This window comes from Drosophila hydei, unplaced genomic scaffold (assembly GCF_003285905.1).
Source record: "Drosophila hydei strain 15085-1641.00,03,60 unplaced genomic scaffold, DhydRS2 tig00000001-arrow-pilon, whole genome shotgun sequence".
NCBI classification, from domain to species: Eukaryota; Metazoa; Arthropoda; class Insecta; order Diptera; family Drosophilidae; genus Drosophila; species Drosophila hydei.
In genome coordinates, this window is record NW_022045643.1 from 13,425,798 (window position 1) to 13,438,713 (window position 12,916).

The 12,916-nt window shown below is 44.4% G+C and overlaps 6 protein-coding genes across 9 annotated transcripts; 3 read left to right on the forward strand and 3 right to left on the reverse strand.

Annotated features, from left to right (window-relative positions):
- The first annotated feature begins 230 nt into the window (after window positions 1-230).
- On the forward strand, window positions 231-1,002 carry LOC111597574. Its single transcript, XM_023312373.2, has 2 exons — window positions 231-754; window positions 861-1,002. The coding sequence occupies exons 1-2, from the start codon at window positions 231-233 to the stop codon at window positions 1,000-1,002; spliced, it is 666 nt and encodes a 221-aa protein (XP_023168141.2).
- A 1,393-nt stretch (window positions 1,003-2,395) lies between these two features.
- LOC111597584 lies at window positions 2,396-3,119 on the reverse strand. The gene is made up of 2 exons (XM_023312383.2): window positions 2,608-3,119; window positions 2,396-2,552 (listed from the first exon to the last, which is right to left on the reverse strand). The coding sequence occupies exons 1-2, from the start codon at window positions 3,117-3,119 to the stop codon at window positions 2,411-2,413; spliced, it is 654 nt and encodes a 217-aa protein (XP_023168151.2). The 3' UTR covers window positions 2,396-2,410.
- A 581-nt stretch (window positions 3,120-3,700) lies between these two features.
- On the forward strand, window positions 3,701-4,770 carry LOC111597560 (probable prefoldin subunit 2). 2 transcript variants are annotated; one of them, XM_023312359.2, is made up of 3 exons: window positions 3,701-3,841; window positions 3,930-4,103; window positions 4,176-4,770. In XM_023312359.2, the coding sequence occupies exons 2-3, from the start codon at window positions 3,973-3,975 to the stop codon at window positions 4,477-4,479; spliced, it is 435 nt and encodes a 144-aa protein (XP_023168127.1). In that variant the 5' UTR covers window positions 3,701-3,841; window positions 3,930-3,972; the 3' UTR covers window positions 4,480-4,770. The 2 variants fall into 2 exon arrangements, with proteins under 2 accessions (XP_023168127.1, XP_023168126.1); XM_023312358.2 differs by having other exon boundaries at window positions 3,701-4,103.
- Window positions 4,755-7,125, reverse strand: LOC111597558 (molybdenum cofactor biosynthesis protein 1). Of its 3 annotated transcripts, none has more exons than XM_023312356.2 (6): window positions 7,045-7,125; window positions 6,672-6,972; window positions 6,518-6,608; window positions 6,023-6,414; window positions 5,503-5,962; window positions 4,755-5,332 (listed from the first exon to the last, which is right to left on the reverse strand). In XM_023312356.2, the coding sequence occupies exons 2-6, from the start codon at window positions 6,855-6,857 to the stop codon at window positions 4,791-4,793; spliced, it is 1,671 nt and encodes a 556-aa protein (XP_023168124.2). In that variant the 5' UTR covers window positions 6,858-6,972; window positions 7,045-7,125; the 3' UTR covers window positions 4,755-4,790. The 3 variants fall into 3 exon arrangements, with proteins under 3 accessions (XP_023168124.2, XP_023168123.2, XP_023168125.2); XM_023312355.2 differs by having other exon boundaries at window positions 6,672-6,969; window positions 7,045-7,121; XM_023312357.2 differs by having other exon boundaries at window positions 5,289-5,430; window positions 6,672-6,969; window positions 7,045-7,121.
- A 797-nt stretch (window positions 7,126-7,922) lies between these two features.
- On the forward strand, window positions 7,923-9,058 carry LOC111597603. The gene is made up of 3 exons (XM_023312404.2): window positions 7,923-8,339; window positions 8,408-8,616; window positions 8,688-9,058. The coding sequence occupies exons 1-3, from the start codon at window positions 8,146-8,148 to the stop codon at window positions 8,855-8,857; spliced, it is 573 nt and encodes a 190-aa protein (XP_023168172.2). The 5' UTR covers window positions 7,923-8,145; the 3' UTR covers window positions 8,858-9,058.
- Window positions 9,059-9,099: 41 nt separating this feature from the next.
- On the reverse strand, window positions 9,100-12,902 carry LOC111597602 (protein suppressor of underreplication). Its single transcript, XM_023312402.2, has 4 exons — window positions 12,561-12,902; window positions 12,293-12,492; window positions 12,058-12,236; window positions 9,100-11,851 (listed from the first exon to the last, which is right to left on the reverse strand). The coding sequence occupies exons 1-4, from the start codon at window positions 12,886-12,888 to the stop codon at window positions 9,502-9,504; spliced, it is 3,057 nt and encodes a 1,018-aa protein (XP_023168170.2). The 5' UTR covers window positions 12,889-12,902; the 3' UTR covers window positions 9,100-9,501.
- Window positions 12,903-12,916: the final 14 nt, after the last annotated feature.

Consider the following 12,916-nt stretch of genomic DNA (forward strand, 5'->3'; position numbering starts at 1 on the left):
TGGCCAGTTGAATGTAAATCTTTCACTCACGTGCGCAAATAGAAACCCAAACTAATTTCGGGCTTTCAATGGAAGAACGTCGACACAACAATTTCCAGCACAATTCCAATGCTAATTGGCTGGCCAAATGTTTGTGCCTCTGAAATTTCCACTTGTCATCATTGACGACTCACTTGAAGCGCTGCTGATTAGACATACGCCAGCAGTTAGCTTCGAAGCGTGCAGCAGATATGTCTGGAACGGGCAACAGATTCATTAGCTTTGCATTGGTAGCCTTAGGCTGTATTTACTGTACCAGCGCGTCGGCCAATCTGACCGAATTCCTGTCGCACCGCCAGCGGCGTGGACTTATCTATCAGAACAGCGGCTCTATTAAGTTCAGTATAGGACCCTCGTTGCCGATTCCTTTGGGCGACCCTGTGACGTTCCGCTCTACGGTCCTTTCGTTCACGCTGCAGGGCGGCACCTACAGCTTGCCAACCACTCCAATTTGGCCCTGGGATAAATGGGAATCCACCTTTGCCCGATCTCTGCAGCAAATGAGGCGCAACATCGAAAGGCACACGGCCAACGGAGGTGTTAAATACGCGGACGATGCCCGACAGCTGGTGTACACCGCCATGGAGGAGTACATAGGCAGAAGAAACAATGATATGATTGTGGGCAGACAATGCCTGCTGCGTTCCATATGCGAGAATGCCCAGGTGCATCATCATGTAGGCGTCTTCTCCGAAATACTAAACATTGTGCTGAGGTGAGCAAACAACTCCAACCTTTCCTCTGGCATCACTTTACTCTCTATCCTGCTCTCTCTTTACCTCTCGTTCTCAATTTCTCCCTTTCTCTGTCTGTTTTTGTAGTCCGGGCAAAGCCGATTTAGATAACTGCTATCACGATGCCTTTGCGGCTGGACAGGCGGGTGCTAATTGCCTGGCCGTATTTGAGGCCTGTCCACGTGGCATGAACTTTTTGGACGAGCTGTTGGTTACGGAGCGTCACTGAAATTTGATTAATTGGATTTTCGCCATGGATCGATTGATGCATTGGATTGGATAACAATAAAGTTTTGGCAAATCAAAATGCATGTCTAATGCTTCTTGTTGTTGCGACTGCTGCATAATTTGCGACTCTCTGTCAAAGGAGCACGCAGTGAACATGTGGCATGTGGCATGTGGTATGCGGCAGGAAACGGCTATAGGGGCGGCCGCACAAGCAAACGAACAGAACACAGAGCTAAACAAACATTACAGCTTACACGCAGCTTCTACTCATGGAAATAACGTAATTTGAGTATTATGGCAAAAGGTGTTGCTATTGCCTTTCATTCATTTTCTCTTTGGACGAAATCAAATACGAATCAAATACTGATATAAACAGAAATAAGTTTCGTTTGGGTAAGCGGAGGTTTTATATTTTTCATTCATATTTTCAAGTGAACTTTGACCTCTACCAAAGCAACTCATCGAATTATAGTGAAAAATAATTATGAAAACTTTAATATGCCCTCGTTCTATAGCATTCCTATATTTCAATTCATGTTATTCATTCTGTGTGAAAAATCGGGTCCATAAACCAAACTAGAGATGAGGAGTCATGCTAAGCATAAATTAAACAATCGGCACTATAAGTTGGTCCCATTAGCTCTTTATAATACGCTTCTGTGTAACATATATTAAAAGTTTGGTTTTCATTTCATGAATTCGCTGCCTGCATAAACCTCACAGCCAGTGGAATGTTACCTATTCCTATGCGACATCAGAAGTTCAAATACCGCAAAGTTGCACAACTGCTCCTGCTCTCTCTCTCTCTCTCTCTATGCCTCTTCCGCTATATCTGTCTACCTGTCTCAATCACTCCCTCGCCTCTATGTCTCTATGCTTAACTCCCTGTCAACATTGTTCACCCAACAAACAGCCGCCCCATCAGCAGCAGCAGCAGCAGCAGCAGCAGCGTTGTTCGCGTTGTCATAATCACATTTGAATTAGCTGTGCATACAAAGCGACAAGCGATAGTCAAACAGGGTGCCTCAACTACATGCTGATGCCTAGGCGCAGCTATTGTCTGAAGCACCCGGTGCAGCAGCGCTGTTGTCAACGCGTTAGCCACCTGGCAAGCCTAATGTGCCACTTAAGACGCATTTATTGTCTGTCTGTCTGTCTGCTGTCGTAGTTGCACTTGTTGTTGTTGCTGCTACAGCATTTCCATTTAATTGAAGCCATTGTTGACAAAATGGCGGTCGCACGCTCGCTGCACAGCATTAGCACTCCGCATGCCGCAGACACAGCCACAGCCACCAGCCAGCGTTTAAGGGGCGTGACCAGAATTTGATAAGCATTTGAAATTGTTTAAATAGTTTGCTTTTTAATTCAAGTGCATTACAGATTGGACCAGCCAAAAATATAAAAGAAATTTAATAATTTACATCCACTGCGAGCGCATCCAAGGCACTCGCACCTCTGGGACAGTCGAGGAACTGGTGTATACAATCCACGCCCGCCAGGCCCGCGGCGTAAGCTTCTGTGTAGACCTTCTCGAGCCGTGCCTTGCCGGGTCTGCAATAGGGAATGAAGCTTAAGGACAATTAAGATGACTATCTGTACGGCTTACGTTAGTAGCACATTGAGTAGCTCAGCCATGATTCCCACGTGCTGATGCACTTGCGCATTCTCACACATTGCACGCAGCAGGCACTGGCGGCCGCGACCCGGGACATTGCTCTCGTTGTCCATGTAGTGCTCCAGTGCGGTGTAGGCAAAGAGACGTGTGTCATCCTCGTGCGATGCGTCTAGCAGACGTATCTTCTCCTTGAGAGATCTGGCAAAAACGGACTCCCATTTGTCCCATGGGTAGAGTGGTGCTGAGGGCAATGTATAGCCTCCAAAGTGCAGCACATAGAAGTTCACAAAGCTGCGCCACACAACCGGATCTTGCAACTGAACGGCCATCACGGGGCCAACCACTAGTCGAATACTGCCTCCGTTCTGGTAGACCAGCTGATGGCGCTTCTGGCGCGCCAGTAAGTAAGTCGTCAAGTTCTGCGTAGGTGCAATCGCATCGTACGAGCAGTGCAGCAGTGGCACTAGGCAAATCAACAGCAGCAAGCAGGTTGTTAAATGCATTACAAACTCCTAAGGCAGTTGTCCGTGAAGTGCACAGGGCGTTGGAAGAATGATCGTTGACAGCAGACGAAGCGATCAGAAGTTTGAATGTGGCTCAATACGGGCAAAATAAACATTTGCGCATACAATTAGCAGCCGAATTGGGTTATAAAGTTATCAGCTTGGCAGCGCGATTCTTACAGTATGACTAAGAAGCGCGCCTTTTCAGCTAGCTACAAATATTTTGAATACACAAAACATTTTTGTCTTATTCTCGCCTTTTATATTATCAATACAAATTCAAAAGAACCGTTGCATAAAATAGAGCTGCCAACTTGAGGAAATTAAAAGTTGGTTTTGTGCAAGAGTTTTTCAATAATTAAGTTTGTTACGTCAACTGAGATAAAAATTAATTCAAAAACAATTTAAATGAATTTTTAAAATATAGCATGTCTTAGTATACAGTAAATACGCCAACAAACCAGTTTTGTGAAACTGGGTCTTTTTTAAATTGAACATTATAAGCATGTGTATGATTAATAGTTCAATGAATAAGCAGAACTATAATTAGGAGTAAGAATTGTTTACTCAAAAATATTAGTGTTTTACTTGTCATTTCAAGTAGCCAATCAAAATTTAAAATACGCGCTAAAATAAAAAGCGCTGCCAACCTCTTTTATTCATGGGTCAATAACAGTGTTGTACAATATATAAAATCCACATGTCCTCAAATTAGTATGACCGTAAGTCACTGCTGCAAAATTCTAAAATGTGCCCAAATTAATTACAAAAACCAATTTAATGAATTTCGGTCACACCTTATCGAGCTAGCATTCAACTTTATTAGACATCTGTTTAAAAATTAACTAGAAAAATGAGCAACGAAGCGGCTAAAGCCCAGATCTCCCAGGAAAAAATTGTTGCCCAGTTCCAACAGCTACGGAATGAACAAAGAAACTTGGCAAACAGCCTCAATACGCTAGAAATGGATCTGCGCGAACACAAGTGAGTCAGAATGGACCGCTAAACCTAACCTCCAAAATATAAACAATAAATTGACGCTCTATATTCCAAAAGAACTGTGATAGAAACACTAAATGCAGCGGATCCGGACCGCAAGTGTTTCCGTCTCATTGGTGGCGTGCTGTGCGAACGGACTGTTAAAGACGTCCTGCCCCAGCTGATGGACAACAAGGATTTCATTGCGAAAACCATTTCAACGGTAACAGTTGATCTGAGCAAAAAGGGTGTGGAACTTAACAAATTCAAAGAGGAGCACAACATCAAAATACGCGGTGAACAAATAGGCACCGAGGCCAACAAGTCGGCGGACTCAGATAACGCCAGCAAATCGGAGAATCGCAACGTGCTAGTCTCCTAATTAACCCAACAAAGGAATACCAAACAGCAGACGAAACGTGAAATGTGAACGAAGCGTATTTATTGTGTCCATTGAGGTTCTTTGTGCGGCGGCACTACAATAATTAATGCATTGATTATGATTCTAATGTTATATGTAATTTTAGCTATAAGGCGCCGTTACACACAAAAACGCCACCATCCATGCCCCCCTCACATCCCTACACCCATCCAGCCATCCACCCATACATTCACACACTCACCCAGCCAGCCCACAATTAAAACGAAAAGAGCTAATTTGAAATGGCAAATGGATGCACAAGCTGAGTGATTTTATTGACGCTGATAATCCCGCTTGCCGCCCGACTTGCTCATCAGGCGCACATTCTTGATGCAGATGTCGTGGGAGACGGCCTTGCACATGTCGTAGACAGTGAGTGCTGCCACAGAAACGGCTGTTAGAGCTTCCATTTCGACGCCAGTCTGGCCGCTACAACGTACAGTGGCCACCAGGCGTACGTAGTGCTGCTGCTCTATCAGCGTGGCCTGCACCCGTACCGAGGACAAAGAGATATTGTGGCACAATGGTATCAAGTATGAGGTTTGCTTGGCTCCCATGATTCCGGCCAATTGGGCCACGCTGAGAACGTCGCCCTTGGCTAGCTCGTTGGCTGCAATAAGCGCTGTTAGTCGCTCACCCACATGTACGGTGGCCTCTGCACTGGCCGTGCGGGTGGTAAGAGCTTTGTCTCCGACGTCCACCATTTGCGCCTTGCCTTGGGCGTTAATGTGCGTCAATCCACTGCAGTTGCGCTGCTGTGCGAGCTGAAGTTGATGAGGATGAAGCAGAGTCCTGCTCCTGTCGCTGCCGATACCTGCAAGCAAACAGTTCTGGGGAATGTTGTGCGAGCTCTGTGCTAGCCGCCTATGAGTATCATTGGGCGATTTTCCATTTGCGACAGATTCAGCATGCCTGCGTAGGATTAATGCGCCCATTAACACTGACAACTATACATGAGAATAACATTTTGTCACCAGCACCCACCTGCATGTTGTCGCTTCTTGCGCTGCACTGCGGCGCCTATGAGGTCGACTAGCTGTTGCTCTGTGCAATCCTCACTACGCATGGCATCGCGTAATGAGAATTCTTTGTTGCCAAACAGGCACACTTTGATGTTGCCATCGGCAGTCAGGCGCAGACGATTGCAGGTGCCGCAAAAGTGCTCTGTCATGGAGGTAATGAAGCCCAATTGGCCAGCAAAGCCTGGCACTGCATACGCCTTGGAGGTGTCGTTCGGGCCATTGGGCAACGGTTGAAACTCTGGCCATCGTTGACGTATCGTCTGCACCGTTTCCTTAAATGAGATCAATCGCTCCGTCTGCCACTTGTTGCCCGTGAAGGGCATGTATTCTATGAACCGCACATCGACAGGCCGCTCCCGCGTGAACTCGACAAAGTCGCAGATCTCGTCCTCATTGAAGTTGCGCATCAGCACGCAGTTGACCTAAAACAATGGAGAGTTGCTCAGTCCAGAATTTAAATATAAAGTTTACATTGTTCAGACCTTTGGTCGGTAGCCCAGCTGAATGGCTAGATCGATACCCGCTATGACCCGCTCCCAGCCCTTGCGTCGTGTTATCTGCTCGAAGCGCTCCTTACGCAATGTGTCTAAGCTGATGTTGAGCGAATCCAGGCCAGCGCGTTGAAGCGGCAGCAAAATGCGCGTCAGCACTAGCCCATTGGTGGTGATGCCCACGTGCTCGAGCTGGGGCAGTGCCTTTAACTGTGCCACCACCTCCACAATGTCGCGTCGCACTGTCGGCTCGCCGCCCGTCAGGCGTATCTTACGCACGCCCTGCTCCACAAAGATGCGTGCCAGACGCAGCACCTCCTCGGTGCTCAGCAGTTGCGATTTGGGCTGTAGCGGCACACCCTCGGCCGGCATGCAATAGTCACCTGTAATTCAATACCTCATGTATTTCACCATTGCTTATCAAGTTTTTGTCTAACACTTGGACAGATAACACTGACAGGCTGGCCAGCATTGAGGTCCACTTACAGCGCAAATTGCAGCGTTCGGTGAGCGAAATTCTCAAATATGTGTGATGCCGTCCAAAGCTGTCTGTCAGGGCCGAGGTGGCTGCTGCGCTCTGTATGCGAATGCACTGTCACTCATCTCAAAATCTATTTTTCGCAAATTATATGCTACTCACCTGCGTGACAGACGCTTTCATCGTGTTATTGTCATTTTTAATATCAAGTTGTGCACCTGTTGCCGCACTCTTTGTACTTGTCGCCAACTTGTGGAACTGCGAACCGGTTGCCATGCCTGTCGCCTGTCTAAGCTGCGCCGTACATTGCAGCAGCAACAGATTCGAGCGTTTCACCAGCAATCGCATTTGATTGATGTTTTTGCGCTGTGGCTTGTTGAGGCTATAATCAGAATACTATTGACTCGGCAAATTGGTTACCTAACCTACAATTCGCTGCTGGGGGCTTGCGGCTTGATTCCTGCTGTGCCATCAAAACATTCCAATTAGAATCACTTCTGATAAGCAGAGCATTTAGACGCGACAATGTGCTTACCTCACTAGCGAAAGCGGTTGTAATTCTCACTCTTATTGCTCTGCACCGGCTATACGAACAGCAACAAGCGACTGTTGTTTATATACTGAACGCTCAGATCATATGGCACTTGCACACTGTGAGCTTTGATCCAAAAGCTCTGCAAACATACTTACGCACACGCACACAATCGCAATTGCAAGCCGCATTGGTGTGGGAACATGTAAGTCTAATTGCTGAATGAGAAAACTTTTACTCTCCTTCGTTTGCTTGTACTCTTACTATATGAATAGATTTCATTTCATTGCAAATTTAATACTATAAAAATATAAGAGCAATTTGATGAATGATTAGTTTATATTTGTAATTCTTAATTTTTTTGTATATATTTAAAAAAAAAAGAATTTAATTGCTAACAATATCTGAATAATTAACAGTATATTATATTGTTTACATATCAGATGAGTGAGAGAAAAGCTTATCACAATCCACACTAACCCCCAGTATCATTTATCAAATGGGTAAGCTGAAGTTTTTTTAATGTTTGTAACGAATTGAAGGAGGAATTTTCAATAGTTTTAGCCTAAACAGATGATCGATGATCGATTTATATATTAAAAATAAAAATTAATTTTGTTGAAGAGCTAGGTAAGCAGTCGAGCCTCTGACCTATATTAGGCAAATATCCCTAATGACTGCTAATTCGCAATCAGGTCTTTCCCGATAAAAAGTCACCATGTCATTAAAATTAATAAAATGGTTTTAATTTTATATGTTATAAAATATATAATTTTTATAAATTTACATACTGAGTCCAAACATTTTCTTTGATATAAAAGTGTGAAACACTTTTAAAGAGATGGATTTCTCAAAGCTGAAGTCAGAACACACAATCTTTTATTATTTGTAAGTCATTATTCCGCCCCTCTTGTACTACGCCACTGACCCAGCCTTTGATCCAGTGAGATTTTACCACTTGCTTGGTCAAATCTTCCACATTTAGTCTTCTGCTCGCCGCGCTGCTGTTCGGTTCGTCGCTGGGCTGCTGGAGCATTGTTTATGTCGGTCGATCTCTCGCTTTGTTTATTGTAATTTGGACAAACACATTCACACATTTGCGCCATGCATAGTATGCGTCTATGGAATATGAAGCGGGTCTCGCTGATGCTCTGCGCGGCCTTCTTGTTATACTTATTTGTTTTCTCTGGCGGCTATCACAAGTATCAAATAGACCGCGTTATCGACAATGCGAGACCGGAAGCAGTTTGGGAATATGTGGCGGACTTTAACAAAATGCGCCTGCTGAATCCCACAATGTGAGTAGATGCTCACATTTCGGATAACAGCTACTAACAATCCATGCATCCATACATCCATGCGCCAGCATAAATTTTAAGATTCTCGCTGACCAGGGCCACGCCCACGACTGGCGCTACACGGTGAGATATACGGAACGGCTAGCGCACTGGCCGCACTGGCTAAACGAAGCCACCGCCCACTATGTGGTGACCAAGACCCTGCCGGGGGTCCATCCCCCAGCCTGGTCCATCAAATCGATACACGAAACCTGCTTCCTCGGCGGCCACTATTGCTGTACGTAATCGAGTAGTGCCAAGCACATGTTTGACTGTCTTGCATGTGTTTGTTTGCTGTTTTATTTTCAGTGCACTCGCGTAGCGAATTCAGTTTCAGCTCCCTTGGAACGGATACATATGCCAACGAGAAGATCCAATATCAGTGCCCGCCGTTCCTAGGCACCGCATGTCGCCGCGAGCTCGAGTTCCAGAGACGCGCTGTTATGTACAATCTGACTCACATTTTCAAGAGAACCTAGTCCCATGGCAGAACCATAATAAAAGCTTCGTTTGGCATTCTATTCAATCTTTTGTTCTATATATGTTTGCATATTCACATCTAAACGTTTTAAAATTTCATCAATTGCTCACAATATTTAGATGTTTAACTAAATTAAGATACAGTAATTGTTGTGAAACATTTTTCCAATTATAACAATACGATTAAAATCGACAATTCAAGCATAGAATGGAATATAGTATACAAATTGAAATGCTTGTCCCCTAACATATACAAATATATCTATTTTTTGTATTTGAAGAGTTTTATAAATAATTCATCGATCTGTGTACGGTATACAGATCCATTTGAACTTTCACAGCGTATATCCCTTATAAAGAAGAACTTTGTATTAAATGAATAGATTTAACCAACACAATTTGATTCTCTAATCTCTTAACTTAAGGTACAGTTGTTATAAACCTTTAAAGGACATTACAATTGAAGTCTCTGAGTACATTTCTATTGAAAAAATGTTTTTCAGTGAAGTCTGATAGGCGGTTGTATAGACAATGTGAAATACATTTCGATAGAAGTTTATGCAAATGGCTTAGCTTGACTCGCTGCATAGTCTTGAGGCTCTTTAGTCTTTTAAATAGATCATGTGGTCAGCATAATATCAAGTTACTTGTCCAACTCAAGTCGCTTCCGTTTCTTGGATCCAGCACTGCGTGCCAACCGAGCACGCTCCGCTTTCTCGGATGGTTGCACGGGTGTGCTAGGCACGCTCTGGGACCCACCTGAGATGGCAGTGCCAAACCAACGTGTCAGCTTTGTAGATTGAGTGGATTTGATGGCTTTGGGTGACTTGCGCAGCAATTGGCTGGATTGAGTACGCTGGCCACTGTCCTCCGAAGCGCCACTAGCGCCAATCAGATAGTTAGTAATTTTGTTACGTTGTGCCAGCTGCTGTTGCTGCACGGGCGACACATTCCCCGTGGAGTCGACACGAAGTCGACTGCCGAATTCGCCATTATTGGTTATCTCGAAGATGTCATCGTCCTGCAAGGTCAATCGACGTTGTGGCAGCTGTTGCTTGGGACTGGACAAATTCGGCAACAACTGAATACCTGACTCGTTATCCTTAGAATGATGTGGCTCAAACATTTTTTCCAAAAGTTCAAGGCAGGATCGATCACGCTTCTTTTTAGCCGATATGCCAAAAGTTGCGTTTTCATACTGCTGCGGCTGTTTCACCTCCGAGCCAAATATTTTGAAGCCCTCAAATTGCACAGGCTGCGCTAGCGTTACTTGCGACGCTTCGGAGCAGTTGCTGAATATGTCAGGAGATTTGTTGACCGAACCACGCTGCTGAGCCAGCAAGAGGCCAAACCGCGAGGTGGTCGGCTGGGGTTGTTGCTCCTTTGTAGGACCTGCGCGCTTCCTCTTCAATGCTCGAGTGCGTCGACTTTGCGATGGCTCAGTTGACGGCGGCGAGCTTTCATCATAGGAACTATTGATCACCACAACGTCTGGCTTCTGATTCGGACTAGTTACGACAGCCACCTCGGAATCGCTGAACAAATTCAGAGCAATGGGCAGCATCAGTTGAGTTGCCGGCGGTACGTGAGGTACCCGAAATGCAGGCAGATCCAAGTCATCAAGTTCTGCAAGGTTCTCCGGGAGCTTTTGCGCGCATTGCAAATACGAGCTATCGGACAATATAGAGCCAGAGCTTAGTAGCTCAGGCGTTGGAGCGGGTGCAGCTATCACGGGTTTTGAACTTCCTTTTTTTTTATTGCCATGCTGAGAATTCCGTAAATTAGGCGTGGCAGCTGAGGAAGCCGTTAAGATCTTCAGACAGGCCTTACCGTTCCTTTCATTGTTCGGAACAGAATCGGCTAGTTTTGAGGTGACAGCGGACGAGGCCTCTGCGATTTTAGAACTGACTTTTTCAATCCCTTTATTTCTAGGTGAAGAGGTGAGTTTGTTGGAAACATGTTCCTTTAGCAGTCGGCCCCTCATCCCCCTTTTGGGTTCCGACTGCTCCACTTTCGTTGCTATTGACTTAGATTTCTTAGGCGTGACAGCCATCTCTTGCTTCATTGCGGACTTCTCCTTTTTGGCCTTGCTGCTTTTGGGAGTTTGACTTGTATCGGAATTGCGTTTCTTTTTAGGTGTTACTTTTTTATCGTAATCCAGCGATCTCATCTGCGTCATATATTTGCTGTATGGCCGTGAATCCGCGGAACGCGTAAGTCTTTGCATTCCACGTGTCTGCCTAGGTTGCATATCAATTGATTTGTTTCTGTTAATACGTGTGGACCTGGGTTCAGTTTTAGGCGTAACTGGAGGCAGTGTTTCACGTTTAGGTGTTTTCGGCTCAGGTTTTATAAGGGACTCAGGTTTAGCCAGTGTATTCGGTGACCTTTTAGACGAAGCCTTGGAAGTATGTCTCAACCTAGCGTTAAGTATTTTTCTTGGTTTCTTCGATGTTTCAGGCAGCTCTTCTGCCTCTGATTCGGTGAGCTCCGCTGACTTTGGATCTTGTGCACGTTTTGTGTATTTTCGCATGGGTTTGACCGTCTGTGAATTTGATGCCATTGGTTCCAACTGTGGCAATGTCGTTGGCGATACAATTATTTCACAATCATCACTGGAAAGCAATACCACGTTGTTGTTGAACTCCTCGATATGGGCATTCGCTTCCGTTTCTGCTTCTGATTCGGATTCCAAGACTAAAGGTTCCATTACAACCACGTCATCACTGTGCTCAGACAGCGATATTTTATCTGCCTCCTGACGTTGAGTCAACTGTTGTTCCCTTTTAAGACTCATCAGACACTCGAATATTTCGTCTGTGTCCCCCGTCGAGCAAATGTCTGATGTTCTAGAATCTATAGTTGAGCCGCTTATTGTGCTATTGCTATTGTTTTCGCCCAGCCAAAGAGATAGGTTCCTCTTGTATTGTTCGGGCGTTACAAGAGGCAGATATGAATCGAATTGATGGCGATAACGACGAAGACGATAATCTCTGCAAAAGCAAGAAAAAGGTTAACTGTTATTAAGAAGAATATTAATGTAAAGTTCAAGTTTTAACAATTTGTTTAATTATTATGTAAATAAAAAGTTAGTCTTAAGCAAAAATTAAAAACAAATATATACATATACGTGTATATATATATATTTATTTAAATATATCAACATGAATCGTTTGATTTACTGCTGATGTTCACCAACTTGATGTATTCGCCAAGGACACCTCGTTGCTTATAGTACTCCTCGAGATCGACACGTTTGCTTAGCACCTCATTAACATCTGGTAGATGAAAGTTGCTCTCAAAACTTTTAAAGCTCTTGAATTGATGATCCAAACACCCTCCCAAATGCATCACCTTATAAAGCAGCCTAACATCGGACTAGAATGAGGATAAAGTTAACATATTACTAACGTTGTTTATATTTATATCTTTACCGTTATGTCCACACTAGATATCACAATATTCACTTTGCCCTCAAATTGCTTCAACAGCATGGAAGTGCAAAAGTTATTATTTAACGTATAGCCGCGATGGTCAACTATAACGTAGTCAAACTTTAGCTTGCTGAGATCGCCTATGCTGCGTAATACGCTCCACTTGCTTAGATAAACACTATGTGCCGACTCTGTAGTGTCTATAAGATAATCGTAAACAAATTTATATTAAATGATATATAAAATAAAAGGGAGTATTGGAGAGTACCACTAACGTCCTTAATAACGCATACGGGCAAATCTGTGAGGATGCCCAAGTGAAACTGCCAGCCAGCCAGCAACTGATCATCGTTCTGCAATACAATAAGCGTCTTCTTGGACGTTCCCAGTCCACTTAACAGAGCCACAACGGACGCCGTTTTGCCCAACCCGCTCTCATCGTTCAATATGCAAAACTCTTGTTTGGACAGCCGTTTATAGAGAAAACGCACTGCTTCAAGTTGAAAACACTTTAGGTACTGCGTCGTTTGGCTGCCAATCAGCACATTCTCGGAGACGCGAAGTTCCGCTGTTCGCTCTGAGACAAAGTGATACATTTGCCTCTCCTTCGACTTTTTTATATGT

What these genes read in the sequence shown, in the direction of transcription:
- LOC111597603 (XM_023312404.2), top strand. Translation starts at nt 8,146, where the DNA reads ATGCATAGTATGCGTCTATGGAATATGAAGCGGGTCTCGCTGATGCTC. An exon ending in CGCCTGCTGAATCCCACAAT is followed by an intron (nt 8,340 to 8,407) that starts GTGAGTAGATGC and finishes TCCATGCGCCAG; the next exon opens with CATAAATTTTAAGATTCTCG. An exon ending in CCTCGGCGGCCACTATTGCT is followed by an intron (nt 8,617 to 8,687) that starts GTACGTAATCGA and finishes TTTTATTTTCAG; the next exon opens with TGCACTCGCGTAGCGAATTC.
- LOC111597602 (XM_023312402.2), bottom strand. Translation starts at nt 12,888, where the DNA reads ATGTATCACTTTGTCTCAGAGCGAACAGCGGAACTTCGCGTCTCCGAG. An exon ending in TATCTAGTGTGGACATAACG is followed by an intron (nt 12,237 to 12,292) that starts GTAAAGATATAA and finishes TCCTCATTCTAG; the next exon opens with TCCGATGTTAGGCTGCTTTA. An exon ending in GTCCTTGGCGAATACATCAA is followed by an intron (nt 11,852 to 12,057) that starts GTTGGTGAACAT and finishes TTGCTTTTGCAG; the next exon opens with AGATTATCGTCTTCGTCGTT.
- LOC111597584 (XM_023312383.2), bottom strand. Translation starts at nt 3,119, where the DNA reads ATGCATTTAACAACCTGCTTGCTGCTGTTGATTTGCCTAGTGCCACTG. An exon ending in CTACTCAATGTGCTACTAAC is followed by an intron (nt 2,553 to 2,607) that starts GTAAGCCGTACA and finishes TCCCTATTGCAG; the next exon opens with ACCCGGCAAGGCACGGCTCG.
- LOC111597560 (XM_023312358.2), top strand. Translation starts at nt 3,973, where the DNA reads ATGAGCAACGAAGCGGCTAAAGCCCAGATCTCCCAGGAAAAAATTGTT. An exon ending in ATGGATCTGCGCGAACACAA is followed by an intron (nt 4,104 to 4,175) that starts GTGAGTCAGAAT and finishes ATATTCCAAAAG; the next exon opens with AACTGTGATAGAAACACTAA.
- LOC111597574 (XM_023312373.2), top strand. Translation starts at nt 231, where the DNA reads ATGTCTGGAACGGGCAACAGATTCATTAGCTTTGCATTGGTAGCCTTA. An exon ending in ATACTAAACATTGTGCTGAG is followed by an intron (nt 755 to 860) that starts GTGAGCAAACAA and finishes CTGTTTTTGTAG; the next exon opens with TCCGGGCAAAGCCGATTTAG.
- LOC111597558 (XM_023312356.2), bottom strand. Translation starts at nt 6,857, where the DNA reads ATGCGATTGCTGGTGAAACGCTCGAATCTGTTGCTGCTGCAATGTACG. An exon ending in CGAACGCTGCAATTTGCGCT is followed by an intron (nt 6,415 to 6,517) that starts GTAAGTGGACCT and finishes ATTGAATTACAG; the next exon opens with GTGACTATTGCATGCCGGCC. An exon ending in CAAGAAGCGACAACATGCAG is followed by an intron (nt 5,333 to 5,502) that starts GTGGGTGCTGGT and finishes GTTTGCTTGCAG; the next exon opens with GTATCGGCAGCGACAGGAGC.